At 38.4% G+C, this 24,520-nt stretch overlaps 1 protein-coding gene across 4 annotated transcripts in view; it reads left to right on the top strand.

The window, feature by feature from the left end:
- Positions 1-24,520, top strand: part of NAV3 (neuron navigator 3) — a 576,126-nt gene that overhangs the window by 126,831 nt on the left and 424,775 nt on the right. For 2 of the 4 annotated variants that reach the window (XM_076333407.1, XM_076333424.1), the window contains exon 2: positions 19,033-19,436. In XM_076333407.1, coding sequence (XP_076189522.1) covers positions 19,365-19,436 — 72 coding nt within the window. In that variant the 5' untranslated portion in view covers positions 19,033-19,364. Of the gene's footprint in view, positions 1-8,046; positions 8,146-18,351; positions 18,413-19,032; positions 19,437-24,520 lie in introns of those variants that run through there. The other 2 variants (XM_076333396.1, XM_076333415.1) reach the window with 2 other exon arrangements.

Raw genomic sequence — 24,520 nt, forward strand, 5'->3', positions numbered from 1 at the left:
TTTCACCTCTGCAAACTGACTTGATTCACCTTCTCCTTCAGCAGTTTCTGCAACTTGTCGCATGGGACTCCACACAGCAGCCTTCCACTTCTGATGCTTTCCTACAAGACAATAAGACCCATCAGTGAACAGGGCATATTGCTTCTCATTTTCTGGTAGTTTATTACACAGTGGGGCCTCTTCAGCATGCGTCACCTCCTCCTCTGGTGATATTCCGAAATCTTTGCCTTCTGGCCAGTCCATGGTCACTTCTAAGATTCCTGGGCAACTGGGGTTTCCTATTCGAGCCCGTTGTGTGATCAGTGCGACCCACTTACTCCACATCAGTTGCATGATGTGTACAGGGGATCCTCCCTCTGAACATCCAGCCCAGCACCGGCAGTCGGGGTGCCAGGAGGAGCTGTGCCAGATGTGTGGTGTTTGTCTGTTTCCTGAAGCATGGGGAGACTGATTGCCAGACAGGACATCACTGATTAACTCCAGATGTACTGTGACAGTAGCACTGTGTGCTTGGGTGTGCAAATCAAATGCACGTGATTAAGTAGTGGCAGTAGCAGTGGGCTGATGTGAAAAGAAATTCGTGTGCTTTAAAATGATCAGTCCTGTGCTAACGTAGTACATGGTATGACCTGGTAAGAGACAGGTATAAAGCAGTCCAAGCAGTAGCTCAAACTAAAAAATGATGGGTGAAGATTTCAGCATTTTTCTTCTGAATGTTTCTTGAATGGTGTCCTATCCTCAGGTGTGTATTGACACAGGCAGAGTGATGAGTCTTTACATATGTTTAGGCCATTAAAAATATGCGTTTATGGATATTCAGCAAGCATACCTGCATGATGAAAATAAAATGGCTTACAAGAGAGAATGTAGGACGGCACCAGAGAGTTACTGAATCAAAAAGAAGAGCTGGAAAAGTAATCTGTTCTGTACAGGTGAATAGGGCTCCAGTGATGAAACGATGAAGAAGTATGGAGAAGAGCAAGGAATGGGAAAAACTTGTTTCCCAGGGACAGCCTGCAACTCTTGAAGTCAGGGTTGATTAGTTTTCCATGCGGTGATAAACATGACTGTCAAATCATCATAGTGTATTTTCTCACCTTTTCTGAAAAAGCAACATCTGAGACTGAGAATGAAACAAAGCATGTTTAATATGCACATACATAAAATTTATATGTAGCATGGGATCCTAAATTTGTAATAGAAGACACTAGTCAAAAAATCCCAGTCTTCCATTATCTCCAGTTCTCTTCATTTCATATGTTTTGGTGCAATCACTACTTCACTGTCAGGAGCCGTATTTTCTTATTTTCCCCTCAGTGACTTGTGTTTCTTTTGGCCTTGTTTAGATGGTAACTCTTTTGCCAGTTCTGCTTCCTTTGCTCTCTTTAGAGCTGAAAATTTAGTAATTTAGGGAGCCAAGACGTTATTAATTGACATAGTCTTCTTCAGGATAACCTGTAGAATCTATAATTAAAGCAACAATGCAAGTCTGCTGATCATATATGTACTAATTAAGTATTTTAAACCTAATTCTGGCAATTCTTGCTTCCGTTCTAACTCAGACTTAGTGGTCTTCCGCTAGTAAGAACTTTATAATACCTCAGCAAATGACGGATCAGTTGATTTAGTGGAAACCAAGGGCAGCTATGTTAAAAAGATACTTCTAAAGGAAGTAAAAGAAGGGATGCCCAGTAGTAAAGAGCTGGAGCTTTTGGTTTGACATGTTTTACTGTAACTAATTTTTCCTCTTTCTTTTTTTTTTTGTATGCTGTATTACTAGATGGCTCTGTTCTTGATCTTTTATTTCTGCTGGTATAGCTTGTTTGCTTTCTTCTCTTGGGAAGTTTCTGATGTACAGAAGTTTTATTTAGTCATTGCAGCCTGCTTTGATGCACTTCCTTCAACATTCTATCAGAAACTGAAACCTTTCTGATCTTAAACAGCTCTTGTCCTATCTATTTTCACTACAGAGTACTCCAAAAATAGTCCAGTGCAAGTATATTTACAGTAATGCTTCCTTTTTTTTGTAGTCAGAGGTTAGTGATTTTTAGGTTTCATTCTTCCTATTACAGTAATTAAAAATGACTCATGTATTCTCAGTCACCAATATTCAGTTTAGTCATCGTTAAGTTAGTCATTACAATTTATCACCTAAAGAAACATAGTACCAAGAGACTTCTACTTTGTAATATGTATTTTGGAGGTAGAGCGTTATGTATCATAGCATACAGTTAGTTGCAAGCACAATTCTGCTCTGCTTCCAAGACATGGGATTTCCCTGAGGATTTTTGTAGCTCTATCTCATCTCCAGCCAGGTCACGATTTGGAGAGAAATGTTCACAGAATGGGACTTCTGACCAGACTATGCCTATACTTTCCAGTTTTTCGGGTGATAAGTAGGCTTCTTTGAATTGCATGGAGTTGAGTGTAAATTAAAACAGCCTCTGGACTGCTTTAATTTTCAGTAAGGATCTGTCGTGGCCAATGCACTGAGTGTAAATGTGACTCTTACCCCTTTTCCTCTGCTTATGCTGGACTAGGTTGGAAGGAGTCCATCCCTCTAATTTAGGGATGCCAGAATTCTGAGCATCTGTTTTGAAGTGGCCATAGTTTTGAAAGGGCCATTTTCAGTATTGCAAACTGGCCAACACGGTTGGGATATTTTGAGCCAATTTCTGAACTCCAGTGTAACTCCATGAAACACAGATTGTTAAGTACAATGGTGCTACTGAGTGAACACAAAGACAAATTAAGCCAGCTATTATGGTGCTCAGAAAACATCTGCTAAAAAAAGTCAACAGTAAAGATAAAACAATTGAGTTCTCTTTTCAGTTGTTGACCTAACTATTACAGAGCTATCAGAGTGACCTGTCCGTTAGTAGCCAATTTATGAGACTTTCAGAAAACAAATTTTCTGAGGCTTTAGTAATAACTTTCAGACAGCTTTCTAATCTCCCTTTACTTATTTATTTTCCTGCAAATACTATGTTATAAAACCTGTCTGATATTTGATGGCCTGGCTGGAGTGCAGGAGCCCATCACACAGATTTTGTCCCCGTGGCTGAGTTTCAGCAGGCAAAACTAAGTGGAATGTAAACCTCGTAGGTCTGCTGCTTCAGTTTGCATCTTTCATCATCAAAGGGCGGATGGAATGCCAACAGACAATATGGAAGAAGGAATAAATGGGTTACAGCATTGTCAGTGATGGATCTGCAGATTTTGATGCGGAGAGTGGTAAAGTCTCTCTTGGTAGTTCACGACAGTCTGGAATACAGTTGTATTCTCCTTAAGTGGAAGTGTAACAAAATACAGGTATTCCAAAACTTGTTTAGGGGGAAAAACACCTTAGGAATGTGAGATTTATGAATTAGCTAATATTATGTATTAGAAATATAGCATAGTGATGAAATGAATTTATAGAAGAAAAAGAAGCTGTAACTAAAGGTGATGAATAGGCACTGAATGTGTTCATTCATTTTGGTTTTCATGGTTCATCAGAAAACTACAGAGACAGCTTGAGTCATCTAGTTCTTAATTTTAGTAATTTTACCTCATTTTTAGTAGTCTTAATCTTACCAGTATAACATTTACCCTGGAAGGTAAAACTGTAGGAGGTAAGGCTGGTTAAGCCATGAACAGATTAGCTGGCTCACATATTCAGGAAATAAATTGCATTTGTCAAATAAGATCATTAAATGAAGCAGTGTAAGGGAGTTTGGTGGCAAAGCAGGGAAAGGCTAGGTGGAGATGAAACCAAAGTGGACTTGTTGAAACAAAGTAATTATGTATATTTGTATATTTGTTCATTTAGCTGCTACTTTCTAGATTTGGAAACCTGTTTTCAGACTTGTGAATGAAGTTTCTCTGGGTTATGTTTGGTTTTGCTAAATTCTGGGTTTGAGGAAAGAGGAGGAAGGCAGCATAATATCAGATTGGTGGACTAGTTTATATGCGTGGATTTATTGTTGCCTGATGTGATTGAATATAGCAATACTGAGATACCAAAATAACAACACTGTCTTGATCCAAAGTCCGCTGAGATCAACAGGAGAAAAAAAAAAATAATAATAGTAGTATGAGCTTTTGGTCAGGCCAGAAAACTGCCCCTTGTAAGCTTGAAACCCAGATATTTTCCACTGACCTAGTGCTAATAGATCTGTCAGTACAATATCTCAGCTCCAATTACAGGGGTTGTTGGAAGTATTATTACTCTGTTTCTACCGTATGTGTTATTATCTTATGTCAATTGTGGTGTAATCCTCATCCTCATGCATCATCTAGTAAACCATGGTGATCTATGTCATGTGGGTTAATTGAAGGGAGAGGAAGTCCTGTGAATCAGTGGTAATAGGCGTTAGCAGATTATAATGTTTTATTGGCTCCTCATTACACAAGCTTTGAAATTTGAGGAAGACTTCCTTCCAAAGGCAGGGGGCTGGGAAGGAGGATCTGCATTTCATACCAGCTGCCGTACCAAGCTACCCTCAGGCTAGCATATTTGCTCTTTCAGTTTTTGCATGTGTTCGATCTCTCTCTCTCTTAAAATCTGGTTAATTTCTTTTTCTGTTGTAGCACTATTAATTTTTGCCTTTTGGAATAGTTTGAATGCCAAGTGTTTTAAAGTAAGGCAGTGAGAGCCTGCTTTTATTTTGGGTAAAAACTCTTACTGTTGGGAGATGCTGGAAGAAAGGACATAATGTAAAAGAATTAGGATGCATCATTTTTAGCAACTGACGTGTATCATAACAACACTTTGCTCTAACTGGCGTTTTAATTAAAGATGACATTTTAATTGGTTATTTTACCAATTTAACTTGGTTATTAGCATAAGCTACTCCTTTCATTACTGATAATTCATTTATGCAGTCTCCATACCCATACTAGATGTTTTCAAGTAGTAGTTTGCTGTTCTGAAGAGTCTGAAATCCGTTTCTGTTGCTCCTCCAATGCACTGCCTGGTGCATATGCTGATGTCTGTAGTGTTTACCATTTTAAAAAGTAGACTTACTGTATCACAATATCACAGATGAACAAGAGAAAAGTCTTAATAGCAAATAACTATAAATTAATTATCACTGTTGGTACATTAAGCCTTTTAAATGCAAACCAGCTGTGCAATATTACTTACAGTCTACCTGCCAGGTATCGTTTGGCTATGCATTTTTCAGACATTTGAAATACAGTCTTACAATTTTTTCCTTCATTATTCTTAATCCATCCTGGTTTTGTGTAAGATGTTCATTTCATATTTTGAATTTTACATGAAGGAAAACAAAAAAAATCCTGCTAAGTCTGAGGTGTAGTAATAGGTTACCCTTTTAGAAAGCAGGAGAGTGCCAAATATCCATGGGGAACAAAGAAAACATAAGTACTGTACACAACCTTCAAAAAAAAACCCCAAACAACCAAAACACAAGGATGAGGCAAAGGTATGTGCTTAATAGGGGCTAATAAAACTGAAATTTTTTTCTTTGAAAAAAAGAGCCTTAGGTTCATTAGGAAAGCTAGAATCTTCAAAGCAGCCCATGGGAGCCCAGCTGGGGCCTTGAATGGGGCTTTGAAAATCCAAGCTTAAGAAAACTTACCCTCAGCAGCTTTAGGTTCTCCATTATTATATTTTGCTCTTTAGGAAGCTGTCACGTTGTGCCACAGAGGATAGAGGTGTGGGTGAAATGATTGTCTCTATTCTTGAAATGCTTCATAGGAGCCTTTTGAGAGCTAATTAATATTAACCACTTGAAAATTGCCTGGTGAAAGGCGTGATATAAATGGAATATATGAGAAAAGTTATTTATCATGAAAACAGCGAGCTATTTTTAAATACTTGTGCATGAGAACTTAGGGCTCCTCTGAAGTGCCAGATTGACAGCGCTGCCTGATCCGTTACCCACAGAACATATGCACTGTGGGCAGCGGTACTGCAAGTGATCCCGCCGGTGCTTCTGCCCTGTCCTAGATGGCTTGCCTCCAGCTTCCAGCTCGCCTCGTGGCTCTGCTAAAACTGCCAGTTAATACCTGCTTTTGTGATGGTAGCTTTTTTTACTGTGGATGGTTGCCTGCTGTGAACAGGATGGAGACTATCTTAGTACATTCTGTACTAATGAAGAACATGGTGTTAAGTGGTTTATCCAGTTCAACAACAATTTTTATGTAAAGGAAAGAAAGAGCTCACAAATCAAGGTGATGAAATGTGAATCTCATGGCCACCGCCATTAATTCTTTCACCATTTCATGTGGAGAAAGAAAATTGTGTTCTCATAAGTGCAAATGGCTGCTAAGATGCTTCTTAGCCTGATTATAGAAGCTGGAACAGAAAGTGGTTTGCTTATAAAACATTGGCATTGTTTTGATTATGTTTTGTTCTTGAAAATATTATGCAGAGAAATGTCACTGTAGGTACTTAATGAAAACGATTTCAGATCATAAATTCTAATATGGGTCTCAGCATTTTGACTTTGTTATGCCACTAACATCTGTGGTGAACTGTGCAGATAAGCTATCATTGTTACTACTGCTGTTTTTATGAAGCAGTCATGAAAATGGGCTGTGTTTATTTGTTTCAAATCATTTCAGAAGAAAAAAGGGATGGGGGAGAGGAGTCGTGACACTCTTTTCTTTGCTCTTACAAATGAATAAGCATGTTCAGAGTGAACAAGTGCATTCATAATGCAGAGACCCTAGCAGTTTAACCAGATTTTTTTTGAAATTGCTTTAAACATGACTTTTTTTTTTTTTTTTTTTTTTTTACTGGTGAATAACAGTTGCTTTTATGGCTCGTGAGGAGAGAGCATGATACTGCTCTCAGTGTTGTTTGCTTGGTGCATTAGTTCAGATAAAGTAAAAGCAGAAGGTAACTGTTCCAGTGAAGGTATTGATGTTTAGCTTGGGTGTCCAGCACTGCACTGGACTGCTAACAGCATCTTATGCAGTACAGCTAAACCTTGAGCGAATTAATGCCTGTCTTATAGTAATAAGAATCAGTTCCTCCAGACTGTAAATGCTAGACTACAGTTGAACTTATTGAGAAGTTATTCATAGAAATATCTAGCTGAGGTTGTTGGGGCTGGTGTTTTTGTGAATATTTGTTTACAGTCTAGTGGAGTATGTTTTATTGCTTACAAAACTTGCTTACTTGTCCCTTTCTGAAGCTCTTACAGAGCACAGAGCCTTTTGCTTGCTTCAGTTAGGTTGACTGACCAGGTCATGAATTTTCATGATGATTCTTGTGCAAAAGACTGTGTTCTGCTTCCTATTATCTAGGAATGTTGTGTGCACAAATGCATAGTTGCTGAGTTAGGCTATTTTGCTTTCTGCTCTTGTTTTGGAGAAAGCTTATTTGAATGCTTCTGTAACCCCAAATATTTCACAGCTTTCCCTTTTATTTCTGTACTCAAGGGTTCAATATTAGAGATCCACCTTCTATCAGAGGACGTCTGCGCAGAATAGTGTCGCAGCCAATCAATGCCACTCCTAATCTGGCAGGATAAAGCTGTGTATTCCCTTCCACTCCAGGGGGCTGCCTTCGCTGCCTTTGCAACTCCCCACCACCTGCCAAGAAAAGGCCAGACTTGGCTCTGTGATACAGTGGTATGGGGAATTAGGCAGTGGGCTGCCAGCCTAGTAAAGGCAAACACGCTCAAATTAAACAGAGATGTTCTTGATTTGTATCGCTGAGAAATAGGAGAAAGGTCTCTGTGTGTGAATTGCAGTATCTGAGCTAGCTTGGTAGGCTGCATGGTAATACTTGTCTCTGATGACAGCAGGCATCTAACATGCAGTAGGTTTAACGCTCTCAGGCAGTGCGCTTTCCTCCTGGTATTGGTTTCTGGGAAGGATGAGCTGTCACCACTCTTGATGTGTGTAGAGAACAGAGGTCTCCTGAGATAAGGTTGTTCATTATGCTTCCTGAAGAACCATTAAATTTCTATCAGTGCAATGTGATCCACTCCTTGGGTAGAGACATTGTTTTCTGAGCCTTTTCTTCTATCCTAACCTCCACTTCTGTGGTATTTTTTTTATTATTATTGTTTTTAAATCTACAAACAGCAAGAATGTAGAAACATGTAAGTAGTAATAATGCAGTATTTTCATGCAGAATCTCACAGTGACAAGATGAAAAATTATGCATTCTTACTGCATTATCCGGTATGTATAAGCCTTTATAAAATAAGACATCATTCATATCATGCTGCTTTGTATAAATTTGCTGGATTTTGGATGCAGTGCTCTATTTTTAAAAACATGTCAATATTGTGCCAGTATTTCAAGGTGGTTGTTGTTATTATATGGTAATGACTCTGACAATTTTTATTTTGGTTGAGGTTGTTTAGGCTGCTTCATCTAAACAATTAAAAGTTGGTTTTAGTTATGGAAAAGCAATTGAAGTAAATATAAACATTGAGATATATCTATCTGAGATCTGTGTGCATGCATGCTATGTAATAGCAGTCATTGAATTTGTGAGTTTGTAAAAAAAGTGTGGAGTATTTTTGTGCATAACTAATATTCTGTGTATATTTGCTATGTTTTTAGATGCAGTAATAGGTTCAGAATTACCCTTTTACTCTGAAATGTTATTGGCTGTCAAAAATTAACAGCACTGGGGCATCTTTTTAGGGTGAAACTTTTTAATATTTGTAGACAGTTATATAATGCAATTAATTGCAGAAAGTTCTTCAGGTAGATACTGTTTCTGTGATAGAGTATATAGTACATTTTACAGAACTGTTTCAATCTTCTTTTTGCTGGTCTGAGCATCTGGTGAACAAATTAATTAAATCTGAGTTTATAATTTCAGAAACCAGTTTTTTTTAAAATACATACTCAGCCCAGCTGCTGAATCTCTCTTTCGGAGTTATTTCACACATGCTTTGTGATTAATAGTAATGCTAATGATAGATTCAGATTATTATACAGATGAGATGCAGATATTACCCAGTTATAAACACTGTTCAAAGTCCTTAATAGACTCAGTCTGTGTGTGTTTGATCACATGAAGTAATTGTGCTTATTTTGTCAATGCAGCTGATCTCTGACCTTGACATTTGTTTATCTTTTGAATGATACATGTTCTGCCTGGTGATTACCAGTCGTGCCTGGGAGACTCACAATATTTAGATGTAAATACAGCAGTGCAAGCACTGCACGTTTGTTGTCTAATTCAGCAGCGTGTTTGTGACATGAGTCACGTTTTAATAATTGGGAGGGCAAATTACATGACAGCTGTCTCAACAGAGAAAATAAGAATTGTTTGCATTGTTAATTAGCATTTCTTTTTTCTTTAATTTCTGCACGTTTCAAACATACTTAGTTAATTTTTTGGCACTTTTTGAAGGGCCGGAACATGTGTTTGTTTAAAAAGGGGAACATACCCTGTGGTAAGCTGTCAAACTGGGTGAGTTGTAGATCAGTATTATATCTGTAGCCATTGTGGTACCAAGAAGGAAGGGAGATTTAGCAGTATTGTTCTCTGAGTTATTGGACTCCTTGAGGAAAGGCTGTTAAGGGTAATATTTGTTGCTCTGTACACGTTAGTGCTTATATTTCTAAATATTTTTATAGGCTTCGGGCTAAACGGTAGTAATTTGTTAATTTGAAACTTCTATAATGGCAATGCAAAGACAGGCTGTTTATGATACTTTTAAGGAAGGATTAAAACACTCTTCCTAGAATGCTGAACATTAGCAAAGCCAACGAGTAGTCTGAAATAGCCAGCCTATAGACTGTGTAAATGTATTTCTTTAAATTCAAAGTGATGCCCAGGTATTAATCAGACTTGTGTTGTCTAGGCTTTATGTTTAAGCTGAAGTTAGCATCAGTGATACGGAGATCTTCTGCTACTCCTTTTCACAGGGTGAATTTCACCCTAAAATAATCCCTGATGTAAACGAAAATAGTTGCACTAGTGAGGCAAGAAACAGTGTCCTTTTTACAGTAGTTCTAGCTTTTAAGAGCAGTCTAAAAAAATTCATGTTTCAAGTTTGGCCATATCCTTTTCAGGGACAAAAAGCAGGGAAAGTAATGCTTTCTAAGTAATAGATCCTATAATTAACTTGGACGAAGGTGGATTAACAACAAGCGGCAACAGCTTCGCTTTCAGGATCTGAGGAAAATCTGTGGTACTATACGTTTGCATGATAATGTCATGATAACATAATAAAGTGCTTAGAAATGAGGAACAAAACAAAAAGTGCTACAGACAATGTTAATGTAATTTATGCAGTATTACATATATTGAAATATCTATTACATAGATATTACAAATGGTATTATAAAACATGTTGTAAACAGAGTCTTTGATTTAAATTTCTTTAATTTCACTGTGTGACAAAGAATCCCAGAACCTCTAAATACAAACACAGGATATGGGTGAGGAGAGAACTTGTAGCTAGGTCAGGGATCCATATTGCTGAGATGTAAGGAGTGGTATATACACAGCTAGAAGTCATAGGATTGTCACAGTTGTTATTGCTACTTTTCAAGGCCAGTCACTTGTACGATGCAAAAAAGAGATCTTCACAGTGTTATGTTACAGAAATAGGATGAGCTAAGACTATCAAGAAAAGACTGTGTCAAAAAACATTCTGCATATTAAGAGGTAAAACAACTCTCAAAACTGTTTCCAAGGTTTAAAAGAAAATAGTGAAAGGCCTATTTTTGCCTTCACAAGGTTTATCATTGGTTTAAGTAGCTATACAATACATTTTCTTTAACATAAATAAATAAAAAACAGGATAGGGTTTGGAGTACTTGAGGTGTATTTGTGCCTTTCATACTGAAAAGGAATCGGGTAGGTTTTTGTAAGATTCTTGAAAAACTGTTTGACAAGTCAAAATTCAACTTTCAAGGAAGAAGAGAAATAGCTCTCAGTGAAGGGATTGTTGAAAGGAGCACATCCACAGCACCCCTACAGTAGCTCGCTTATTGGAGCAACCAAAATTTTCAGCTGTGACAAACCAGAAAAGCTCAGATGTTCCTGCAGTAAGACACCACTCTCCACTTTGAATGAAGAGATGCTAATGGCTGGTAGATTACTTGCATGGAGTTATTTCAGTAGGACTTGATCAGATGTGTCAGTGTGTTTAGGCTTCTTATGTTTTCTTTTTTTTTTTTATGGCTTCCTAACATTGGGCTTTGTTTGAATATATCAACCTCATGTATTCAGTCCCTTAAGAAGTGTGGTCTGAAGGAAGAGATTCCTCTCACCTGATTTCATACATCAGTCATCAAAGGTCTGTGCCTTACATAGTCACCATGTTGTGTTTCTGCAGTCAGTGGAAAGAGGTAGGGATTTTTAGGTTCTGATTCATCTGAGCTATTTTAGATGAGACGAATCCTATTTTCAAAATGCCTATTTATTTCCTCAAACTACAGAGGCCACTGAGCCATTAGCTCAGACTTGTGCATCTGTGTTTGTTCAGATGAATCCCACCCAAGATGGTCTCACAGACACTGGGTACTTTGTTCTTCCTGGAGATGCAAATCTATTTACAAGTGGAGTGAGACTTTGAGTACCTTACTGTCTTGAGACCTATTTTAGGACATTCAAGAGTGGACATGTGCTTTGTTTTAAGTAGACACAAAGCCATATACTTTCCGTAGCAGCAAGGAGCATCAGCTCCTAGTTGATGGTAATCATATGCCAGACAGCTATATAAAATTTTTTAGGATTATTTCATATGTGTTACCTCAAATCCTTTGTAGTTCTACGTTTTCAGTAAAGCTTAGGATTGTCTAGATAGTCCTGTGTTTCCAGTCCCATGATATTTTCGGTTAAAGCTCTTTTAAGGTAACCTTTGAATGGACTTTCAGCTTTGAGGTTCTCAGGAACAATTGACAAAATGCTTTGACATCTTGAAATGCAGTTGTATATTTGGTATTCTCAAGGTCTGTTTGAGTTTTACTTGAATGGATCAAGAACTAGATAAGCCAAACTTGAGTCTAAATAAGAGTTTGCTTAGAGACTCACCTTAACAGAAGAAACTTTTGAATGTGTTCAAAATTGTGAAGATACAATCAGTATGTGAAAATATATGGAGTGACCAATTGCCTGTGTTGGCAAAGATTGATACAGACTGCTTGAAGAATGTAAAATTCAGCTTAAAATTTAACTCAACATACCTAACCTTTAAGAAACTTCCTAGAGCATTCAGATCTATTGGGTTGTTTAATATTCTCCTGTGAGAAACACTGTGAGCTGTGTCACTTGGGAATTTAAAGTAATGCCAAAATAAAGCATTAGAAAATACACTGCGATAATTTATTCTGCACTAGCAGATCAGGAAGCTAACTTACCTAGATGGTCTTTCCCAGCTGAAATTTAAACAAGTTTGTAATCCTGTGATTGTGAAAACTAATAAATTTCCACCATTAAAGGTCATCTTTTTAGTTTATGATTAAGATGCACCAGCTACTGCTGCTTTTTGTCTTCAAATATTTGAATATATTTTTTGTCACTTGACTCTGTTTCTATAAAAAATATTTGTAATCCTTTTGCATCCCTCCTCCCCCCCTCCCCCCCAGCTGTCTCATTTGCTCAGCTATCTCTCTGCTCTGCTGTCTCTAGGAGCTGTTTGTTGTTTCAGCCACATATTTGTTTGAATTAATCGAATTAATTGCAAGAGACTAGTCTGGACATGGATAGAATACTGAGGCACCAGGCGTAGTGGAGCATTGCTTGCAATGTTTAATCAGCACCCATACGTAATTCCTTGGGATAAGCATGGGGTTCACCTGAAAAGGCTGCCGCTAAACAAATATTGAAAGAATTAATTGGCAACTTTTGAAGCACCCGTGAAATTGTCAGAGACATGTTCTGCGAAGATAGGTATGATTTTTTTCTCTATCACTTGTAACAGGTATAGGGTTAAAAACGTTCTGAAAAAGCAGCTAGCTCTTTGATCCAATGGAGTTATTTAAGCAAGTCACGGTAGACCAAGAGAGGCTGTGTGATTTAATGGTATTTTTAAGATTTAAGGATTTAGATTTATCAAAGTGGGGAGTATAAGTCCTCATTTCCAGTAAGGTAGGGGAAGTGGATTTAACTGTTTCATGTAGGAGTAACTGGTGAACCTTCAGTATGCTCTTTCTGTGTCTGAATATATAAATAGCCCAAAACAGCAACATATGTGAAACTTTAGTCTGTGCTCCTGTTTCTCTTACTTGTAGCCTATGAACCAGAGAGAACACACCTCCCCTTGGACAGCATTGCCATCTGTGGAGCGGTAGCAAAGTTTTAACATACATGGGGTATTGAGAAATACCAGATATACTAGTCTCCATACAGCTACCATATATCCAGGTATTTCCCAAAGCACGTTGCCTTTTTCTTCCTGGAAATTTTGTAAAGTGGACAAAAAGAAGTATTTGGTAATTTGTCTGGGATTTCCAGTGTCTTGGCAATCTGGTTAGAGCAATAGCTGCAGATGACTAGAAGTCCCAGAAGAATGGCCACTGCTCAGGCACAGATCAGCTGCATCTTTTCTCAGCCTGCAAATCAAAACTTAAAAGCAACAGGAAGGAAGGCTTAATAGCTCCCTAGGAAACAAAATTTCAAAGGTATGCAAGCTCTCTACTATTTTCAATTAGCCTCTCTCTTTCTCATAAGCATCATAAATTTCTCTGTCCCATTAACTGAAACAGTCTCCTCATGTAAGAAAACTATTTAAGATCCATATAGGTGTACTTGCATTTTTTGATTAAATTGTATTTCCTTGCCCACTCTTTCCATAGTATACCTAGAATGTGAGAGTATGCTTTCTATCTTCCCCTTCATTTCCAGCTCAGTGCTGTCTTGTTTTCTTATACCCCATCTGGATTGTTGGTAGGTTCTGCAGAGTACATATCTTCTTGTTCAAGGTAGCTCTTTTGTTGTACATGTAGTGTTATAAATAATAATACAAATATGGTAAGCTATTTAACATGTACACATTCTTCCTATTGGTTCCCAAACATTATAAATGTAAAAATTACACCATACTGTTTTCATGAGGAGACATCGTATCTATTTCAACAGTACAGAGGAACATTCAAAACAACTTTGGACAACAATGGAGAAATATCCTGCTGAAATTAGAGATGGAATTGAAATAACTATTAAAGCTGGAATTTGTCCAGTGCAGTACCTCTGCAGAAATGCTGTAAGGCACATTGAAATGTAGACATTTTATGTATCGCTCAGAAGATTGCATACGTAGCAGGACACTGTTGGGTGAGATAATCAGATTTCATCTAGGTCTGATGCTCAGTTATGTATCCTGGCACAGAGTACTGTGCGTGCAACAGAATTGTCATCCCTTGCATCAGATCTTTAGGAGAGACCGTAGTAAAAGGCTGGACTGGACTATCTCTCAAAAATATACTTTGTATTCCCTTTCTTATGCTTTCTTTATCTCTGATGCTCAGTGGCCAAAGAATTGGATGATGGAAGAGAGAACGCATTCCTGTCTGGTACTGGTTCCAAGTTTGAAATAAAATTGACGTGTAGTAGCAGCTCTAAATTCTGTGCATAGCATTCAGCCTATTTGATGGAGTTTGCTATGAAAGATAAAAAGGATCTGAGAAAGCCAAAAGGATTTGAGAAAGCCAAAAGGATTTAAGTTGCTCTACCAGTTATAGTAATGGTTTCTGAGAATATCAGGATCTAGAACAGTCTCCTTTTTTTTAATATATCTATATATTTTTATTATTTTTAACTTTGCTCGCTAAATCACTATGTGAACCAGTGTTAACTTGTGCATTCAGTCTGGTGATGTAGAGGCAATCGGCATCCTGCTTTGCAGAACAGCATTGCAAGAGTGTAAGTATTAGATTCCCCTTTATTTTTTTCTTTAATGTGTACAAATCTGAAAATAAATGTTTTAATTTGCATTGGCTAGAGCCAGGAACAATGCAAACAATTGTAATTCTATCCTCACTGATAATGTGATGACTCCAACATAGCATTCTATGCTGAAGAGGAGTTTTGCCCTATGAAGAAATGCAGAGGATAGGATGACACCGCTTACAGAAATAATACAAAATGTTTCAGCCACTCATGCACTTAACAAAGGAAGTATCATCTCTGGACTTGTCCTTATGTGGTCGCTTTTAATCTGAGTGAACACCATTGCATTGATTAGAAAGAGCTGTATGTACTGCAGCTTTTTGTATTGCTGTGAATCAGGAGTGTATTTGGACCAGTTTTACTGCTGTTTGGACCAGAAGTAATTTTGCATCAGAAGAAATAATTCTGTAGGCAAGCCTCACTGCTTAGAGATATTTTGTTGGCTTATCAGCTGCCTTCCCAGGCTGCTTTTATCTGGTGCAGGCAAGCCTTTTTATGGCACTTCTATCATACGTGTTTGCAGAGAACAGATATTGGCTTCTCATTCTGAATGCTGGCTAAAAGCAGCGTTCCTTGGCATTGATCTCAAATCCTCCAAGAGTCAACATCATCTTCTTTTCCTGATAACTCTTTGTGTGCCTGATCATTATGTTTGCAGTTAGACCCATACAGAGACCCTAAATGCTTTCTCCCTGTGGGAAAAGACTACAAAGAAAGCTAAGAAGCTTTCATGATTAGAGGTAAGCTTTTCTGAGGCCATTGTGAACCTATTGCTATGGGTAAGTTATTAGAGCCATACTGGGGTGCCACATCACCTAGAGGTTTCATAGGAGCATATCAAGGACAGAAGTTACATCTCTGGTATCTCAGTACATCTCTGGTTTAGGGACAGGCAGTCCCTAAACTGCCTGTCTTGAATGTGGAGCTGAATAACTTTGCAAAACTTTGTAAAATGTTAGTGGTGAGCCTCATTTTTATTGCAATAGCCTGAAGAATCAACCCCAAGGACAGCGGGGCAGAGGACACCTTGCGCAAGAATGTGCCCCACTGCTCATCTCAAGGGAGTCATGGGGCCTCAACACTCTCCCATCTCTTCTCTCGGCCTTGCTGCCATCCCTGGCAACACTGATGGGCAGGAACTAAGGCTGGTTTGTATCTTGCATTTGCTTTAGCTGTATACTGAGATTTACAGCTGACACTTGCTTTTGGTTGTGGCATAGACACTATCGTGTTTGAAAGAGGTGAACAGGTATCGTGTTCAATTTCTGCTCCCTCCCAGGCCCAAATTCTGCATCACCATTATAACTGCACATAAAGTAGAAGCTCCATTTTGATAATGAGGTATTAACACTGAAAATTGGTATGCCTTCCCTCTAAAATTTGCATGGCCTTTCCTATCAGCATACCCAGAAAATAATTTCTGTATCAATATTTCCAGAAATGCTTTAATAAAAACATAACTCTCAAATGCTCTTAACCATAAATCCCTATCAGAGCAGTTGATAATACCTAGGATGCAGCTCAGAAGGCTTATCCTATACACAAACAAGAAAAATTGAAAAGCACAAATTACAGCCACAGTTTCATACCTGCACCTGCCTCAAGCTCGCTGCGAAGTCACTTTAATGGTGTGGCAAAAGTTGAGAATGTCCATGTGGGCAGCACAATAAAATTCTGGAAAAGAGAGTAATCTGTGCGGACTCTAATGTACCCGCCATCCCCATCCTTGCCGACGATAACTACAACAGAGCGGTGTCTTGGTGTGCAACCTCCTAGGTAGCCATCAGAATGCACCTTATGAAGTCATCGAGTTTTAATACATCAGAAGGCCACTGACAATGGGAGGAAACCCAGGAAAAAAACCTCATTATCTAGATTTTTCCTAAGGTTGTAGAGCAACTTTTTCTTTGTAGAACCATGAAAACTAACCAAGACACAGTAGTTGCTTACAACTCCCCCTCCCTGCCCCTGCTCCCCAACCAGGTTGACTTGCAACATCCAGACTCTCAAAAGATATTTCTGTTAATTTCCACCAACAATTTAGTGAATGTGCCACTTAAGGGACAATAATAATAATAAATATGGAAGAGGCCTTCAGAGAGCTTGAGGATGCTGATTGCTTCCTGCAAATCCTATCAGTGTAAAGTTTTCAAGAGCTACCTCTGTTGATAATAAGGGTAGTATAGAAGGCATGGCTCTGGTTAATTCTCAGAATATAATCTGGGGTCGTTCCCCACTAGTCTATGAGTAACCTGTAGCTCATAGTGAAGTAAAACAAGAAGTTCTTTCAGGCACATTTCACCTGAATTAAGTCCACCTGAATTTAGGCAAGTAATAGAGGTACCTAAACCAGAAGCTTAATTACTTTCAATGCCTTCTGTAGCAGGTCTCGAGGAGCAATTCAGCAACCCCCAATCGGAAATACTTCTGCAAAATATTTTCCTCCTTTTGTTGTTTAACAAGAAAACCTAGGGATGCTCCTAGCTTGGATAGCTTGCTCACTTCCTTTAGGCCTGTGTTTGCAGTGCTAAATGCTTAATCTGCCAGACTATTTTATTACGAGTATCTGTGAATGATTAGAGATTATTATTGAATGACTGTTATGTGTCTGTTAAGGGAATAAAATTGTAAAAAAGCTCTAATTCATCTTGCCTTTTATATTTGTAGATGACCTAGTAAAATCTGTGTTATTTTGTGTGTGATCATTAGGATTTCTAGGACTCTGGGTATTTTATGCTGTGATTGTGTGTATGTTAAATATCATTGTAAAATAGTGAATAATAAGTCTGGTGCCACTGTAAAAAAAAAAAAAAAAAAAAAAAATTGCCAGCCAAGAGCATTTAATTACAGCTGTTTATGCTGAAAAGGCTGAAGACCATGGAACAATGTGCTGAATGGAATGAGCAAGAATTGCCACCCTGTGCTTTGCATGTTAAAAGTAATGAGGGCAGTCCAAACAAAATTATTTGCATTCTGTCCAACTTTGGCTTGAAAACACCATACAGTTCCACAGAATAGCTTAATTGCCTAGTATAGCATAATTGCCAGGCATGGGGAGTAATATAATTTACATGTCTGACCATGAAATGAACCAGGGAAACTGCTGGTTTTAACAGCTTGGTTTTGACTTATCTGAGCTTTAGAATTGTTACAAGTATAAATCCAGATGTTGATCGCTGCAGCGGTACCTCATGTTTCATCTTGCTGCATCCTGGCATTACGGACTTGTGGATTTTGTGGATCCCCAAAACTGCCAAAGGGGGAAATCGCAGGTTGTGCCTATGAGGCTCTGGGTAGGGGTGGGAGCAGTCTATGCCTGAGAGCCATGTCCTGCTGTACCTCCGCCTCTGTGGAAACAGGGTGAGAAAAGCTGTGTGTGCTTGGGAAGGTTGTAACATACTACTGAAGCTGATCCGCTTCTTAAGCCAATAAAAATTAGAGAAGTCTTTAACAGTGCAGTTTTAATTACTACCTTCTATTTTCTGGGTAATTAACATGCATTACAGTTGTTATTTATTTTGCTGACTTCCCTAAGATGCTCTAAATAGTGAATAGAAAGATGCTCTCCAAGCATTTGAGTCTGCTTTGGTGAGTGTTCTCTTACTGTTAGTAGAACTTTAACTTTCTGGCAAACAAACCTTGTTTGTATTTTGTTTTGTTTTGTTCCTCCCTGCTATTTGCAGCCTTCAAGAGAACTTTTGGGGGGAGGTGTTCTTTTTTTTGAGGTGTCATATTGGCTAGGACTTAGTATTTTGACTGCAGGTTTTCCCTGTCTGACCCCGTCAGTGTTATACTGGCTATTGCTTTTTGAAGGCACTGAGTAAGAAATATATGACGATGATGAAAAATTTTCATCTATGCTGCCTTTAGTCAAATTGACTTTGATCTTCTCTTTCCTTCAATTTTTCCTTGATGGCTGTAGCTGGAACTCATTAGCTGTTCTCAGTGAATACTCTGCATGCCCTCTGTGATGTGGAGGGGGACAAATGGGATCATGCATAGGTTCATCCTGCCAAGTATTAAATCACAAAACAGTGTTAGTTCCTTTAAAAAAAAAAAAAAAAGAAAAAAAGAGAAAAATTAATTTAAAAAAAACCCAAGACAAATAAACAAAAAAAACCCCACGCACCTGAGGAAGACAAATAATCAGTTATAAAGAGTGACAGCAAATTGCAAATCAATCTTGATGATTTTTTTTTTCTCAACAGGTTCACAATCAGGATGTAACCTTCTGTAAAATGGAAACCTGTGAAGAAAGATACAGATAGCAGTTGGAGTTAAAAGTAGCGGATGAATATTTCTCTTCTTAAGCATCAGCTTTTTCAAACGCTATGGTGATTTGGAAAGTCCCAAGAGTGAACTGCAAAGTTTTCCTCAGCTTGATCGATGGGTTTCTTAGTCATTTCTCCAAGTCATTGATGTCCAGAGATGATGTGTGATGGAAAAAACACCACGTCTGTGTGTTTGTAGCCCCTGTTTTTTGGATTAGTTTGCTGTATTGCTGAACCCATTTCGTTTTGAAGGGCAAGGAGTGAATGTGATGGATTTATCTTCAGAGATGAACAAACATGGAAGGAATCCAGTAAGTCATAAACTAGAAGATCAAAAGAAGGTAAGATTATTTTTAATTATACTTAATTATAGTTGAACCGCTTGCAAAACTCTTTGATGATTTTTAGTAAACTGGAAATTAATGTGCTTTTGAGAATAGTCTGCCATGCTCACTCACTTTTGCAGTACAGTGAACTGCTGTTATGGGACTCAATTTCTTCATCATCTAGTAATTTTCTTTCTAATACTGCTTGATTGCCTGGTAATTTTGTGGCAGAAGCTCCCTGAATTTGTCTAGCAAATTGGCAAAACCTTTCCTCACTAGCAACGCTGAGTTTATGGCAGAGACCTGCTGATCGGAAGTAAGTATCTGACATCGGCCTGACACTGTTTGAGAACTTCGTCCTTTCCAGCGGATATGTGGATAGACCCTTCCTATTGTATCCTACCAGTAATTCTGTATAATTTGGTTGTCTGACAATTTGTTGTTGCTGCTGTTGAAGTTTTACCCTTCAGTACCCAAGGCGGTTTAAGCATGTAAATTCACGCTTCCACAATATGGAAAATCCTTTCGGAAATCCCACTTCTGCAACAGACTGTCCCGAAAGGCTCTCCTTCTCAGTTTATCTCCTTTACTTACTCATACTATGGTCTGGAAATTTTTCTAATGCTTATTTCGTAAACTCGAATTTGATGCTTTTCAATACCTTCAGTCCTTCTCCTATTTTCCCAATGCTTTATTGGTCTTTTGATATTACATTAATAGATTTTTCCTGAAAAAAGTGGTTTTTGTTGTTTTTTCTTTTTAATCTCCAGTTTATTTAAAGTTCAAAACTCTATAATACTTTTTGTGCCTGGGCTTTAACGTAAGGTCTGCACCGAATGGCAGCCAGCAGAGAGAATGCATTCTGCTGGGGCATTTTGTGGCTGTGGTGCACTTCATACTAGGCCTTAAAATGAGATTTACTGGCCTCTTTGAATTACTGCGTAGGTTCAGTGGGGCTGTTAATGTCCAAATCATGTATTAGAGTGCAGGTTATGTACTTTATTATTACACAGGCTTATTATAATAAGTGCTGTTGGGTTGGGTTTTTTTTTTTAAATTTTGGTATGAAAGCTGCTGGCTAATGTTTTAAATAATTTTGATCTTGTTTGGGAAAAATACAAATTGGGGGAATTTATGGGCAACATAAATGAAACAGTTTTAAGACCTAGAAAATCAAATACTTGGTTTTAGTGCCTCTGAGATTTGTATATGTTAATCTAAGTCATTCGGTCACAGCCAATAGCCCTTTAAAGTGCAGAGAATTGCAGGAAATATACCATGATAACACACGTAATGAAATTATTGTGAAAATATATTCAGCCTTTGAGCGGATTTTTTGTAATGGAAAAGACACAGGGGTATGTGATAGGAGATAACTGGTTCAGAGCACGGGGCTTTCTCCAACTCAAAATTCTCACTGTTCTATGGCACAAAAGAAAAGCTGAGAAATGTTATCATTAATCTCACCATCCGGTGAACTGTTTTCTGAACCGTTATTATCTGATCTGGAATTGAGTATGCTCCCCTCTTCTCCCAACCCCCCTCTTATTTCAAAAGGATTTTTTTCCCTTCATGTCTAATACCTGCAGATTCACTTCTAGAGACTGACTCTTCAGATTGCTTAGGAGGAGAAAGTTTGTTTCAAAGAGGATCTGTTGTACCTCAAGGTCAAATGTTTTCTTTGAGCCAGTCTGTGGATATTTCATCCAGCTGTAGAACTATGCAACGACCACCAAAGGCTCTGCAGCTGCTAAAAGACTCTGCTCCTGTGGCGTGGTTGGTGCTGAAGAAGTAAATGTGATGATAATAAACAGAAGTCTGGTTAGTTTTCATTACATTCAGGGATCCTTACTAGTAATTTAATACCATTGATATGCTAGTATCGAGTTCATTATAGAACGCTAATATTTTAATAAAATAAGGCTTTAAAAGTGATGGGGAAACACAAAAAGTAGTAGTAATTTGGCTATCTCTTTATGCTGCATTGGTTGTAAAGCAAATTTTGAAATATGTTAGATAGAAATGAGTGAAATAAAAATGAACCACTTTAGGAAATATTGGCTGACTTACTGGCTGACATGGATGACTTCGTGGTGCTCTACCTGGATCAGACCAGGCAGAAGTCAAGCTGAATCTCTTGGATAGCTCATGTTCTATAAATAAATGAAAAATATTGTGTTCTGGGAAGACTCAACTGTTGTGTTGCTGCAGAGTGTATTGTCACTGGACTGTTTGCTGCATGGGGAATTTAGGAAAAAAAATCAAATGGAGAAAAAAGCTCCATGTTAATTAAAGAGATAAAACTTCTCAGGTAGTTTTAAAAATGCAGACTGTGCTTTGGCATTTAGCTTTTCTAATAATTTCATAGCTACACTATTTACACACAATATAGTTACGTTCCTATGATCTGGATTTGGGCCTGGACAACTATGTTTATATAATTTTCGTGTTGTTAGCATATGAACTATCATGTCCATAGGACACTCAGATATGCTCCTTATCTCAAAACCCATCAAATGCTATCACCTGCATTTTAAATAGGTGCATACTCCTTTTATGGCTGCAGAACTATCAAGCTCCTTAGACTTTCTGTAGCTGCAAGATGTAATGATAGTTTTATTGATTTCTGGCAATAGTCTGTTTATGTTTGTGGGACTGGCAGGTGTCTCTGGGCTGATACTCGGGTGTTTGACCCTCTTGAGTACAAAATGAGGCTCAGCCATGAAGTGAGAGCTTTTGGTAGCCATGTGGAAGCAGTAGTCCCATTTCTATGTCTGAAGTTTTGGGGAAAGGAGGGAGGCAGGCTAACAGAAGGCAATTCAGAGAGGAAAAAGACTTTTAGAAAGATCATTGCAATCAATTAATTTGACCACCTACAGAAAACAGGCGTAGGACTTCCCTCTACAAATTCTTCTAGCTGGGTGTGAAGCCTCAGGAAACTGGTAATGAGCTGGAATGGGCGGTTCTGGGATGTCCATCAGCTTTATCTGCTTGAAGACTGTGTGTCCATGGTAGCTCTGTCCAAAACACAGCCTTCGTTCCTTCCTCCAAGCTGGATGTGCCAGACATACCACTCCATCCATGTAGAGATTTCAGGTTAAATGCTGTGTTTCTGGATTTATTTGCTATTCCCACAGTGTGCTGTAATTTCTTATTTAAAAAGTATGATAATATTCAAGGCTTTAGGACGTGAATGCCAGTAAGTAGCAAATGCATATATTGCTGTTTACAGTATGGTGTGCGGGTTCGTGATTTTAGGACATGGTAAATGTTAGAGAGCGCTATGAACTAGCAGTTTGAATAACAGGTTTCTATAGGCAACTTGCTGCAAATAACTATTTTAAAAACCAGAAAAGACTGCTTTATCTATTTGTATTTCATCATTCAGCAGGGTTCTTCTGTTTTCAAAATCAACATAAAAATTCATAATCTGCTGCCACATGCATGGTTTATGCTAGTCAAATCCGTAAAATAAATATCCAAAATTTCCTAACTACTCCAGTCATTTAATTTCAATGTTTTCCCCTACAAGAAAGTCCCATTGCAGCCATTTCTTTGACAGACTATCCAGGATACTTGGTATCTTGGAAGAACACCTGCCTGCTGCAGGCAGGCAAAGCCAAACCTTTGAATGATGTTGCAGCTGTGGCCTTGTTAAAGTCTGGAGACTGGGGGTGGGAGCCTGAGACTCTGCTTCACCGTGGGTGTACAGATGTGTGTGAGGCAACACACAGGCGAATCACACAGGTTGCAATACCCTGAAGTGTCATTTATATACTTGACCTTGTGTAAACCTATAAAATTGTTTCAGAACTATAGTAACGTACAAAATGCTTCCCAGTAACAATAGTACTCTGTCCATTAAAGGTTTGGCATATCTGCTTTATCTGCTAATTTAGTACTTTCTGTTCCACAGTGTCTAGGGTGTTTCAGACAAGCCCACTGAGTCCCTATCCTGACTCACACCAAAAGATGTGCGCCTAGATTTGAAATCCATCATGCACAATGCGGTACTAATGATACTCTTGTAAAATTGCTAGTTTCCAAAAGAGGAACCTTTGCACCTCCGCTGACAGCAGTGACACATGGCTTGGAGTTCTGCACACAGAATGCTTGCTATGGTCACAGGGATAGTTTTTCATCACGTTTTCTTTTAAAGTCTCCCGACCAAAGGCCTTGGTCCTTCTGTTTACAGGCTGATCCAAACCAAATGAAAATGAAGGAAAGTTTTTAGCACTTTAACCCCCCTCCCCCAATATATGCTTTAAAGTTATGAGAAAGCGCAAGGATCTCAGTTTCTTTCAGAACAAATTGCATTATTTCCTTCAGTCTTTCTTTTTGTAGGCAGATGAGCCACTTAACTCAGAGGGATTTTTAATAGACACCAAGACTCTATTACTGGGCAGTAATTAAATGTAATTAATAGGCAGGGATACCAAACAAGCCTTTTCTACTGTTGGATGTTTTGCTGGTCTCCCCCCGTAGCCATTTGGAGATTAACTAAATGTCCAATAATCAGTCAGTTTTTATCCGATAGGGTAAAATAGTAGTTTACTGTCAAAAGCATCATGAAGTCTTGACATGCGATCCTTTAAAAATCAAATCAAGAGAGAAGGTTTAGAAGGGACAGATGAAATGGGGGTAATCAGCATGTATATCACGCTTTTCCTCCATCCCTGCCTGCTTCATTTTAGTCGATATTCAGCGCACGGAACAACATTTCAGGAAAATCAGAAGTCGTCACCATGAGGCAGTTGAGCCAGGAGCGCAGTTTGTCCTCGTGAACATGCTCATACTGCTGTGTCTGTGGTCCCCATTTTCACGTCTCAGTTCTCACTTTCATGACTAATGCTGTAGTCACCCAACAACTGTTTTCAAAAATAATGGCATGAAGTATTGGGTAGGCCAGAGTTGTTGCTATTCTTATTTAACGGCTCATTTTCATTTGGGGACCTAGGATCTGGAGGATGTTGCTTGTTATCTCAACAAAAAAGTTGATTTCTCCTATCCTGTTTTTACTTCTCCCTCTGAGGCAGCTCTAACTGAGCTTTCTCTCCCTCCCCCTCTCCCCACCCCAGTCCCTCCTACACATATATACA

This window comes from Aptenodytes patagonicus, chromosome 1, assembly GCF_965638725.1.
Source record: "Aptenodytes patagonicus chromosome 1, bAptPat1.pri.cur, whole genome shotgun sequence".
NCBI classification, from domain to species: domain Eukaryota; kingdom Metazoa; phylum Chordata; class Aves; order Sphenisciformes; family Spheniscidae; genus Aptenodytes; species Aptenodytes patagonicus.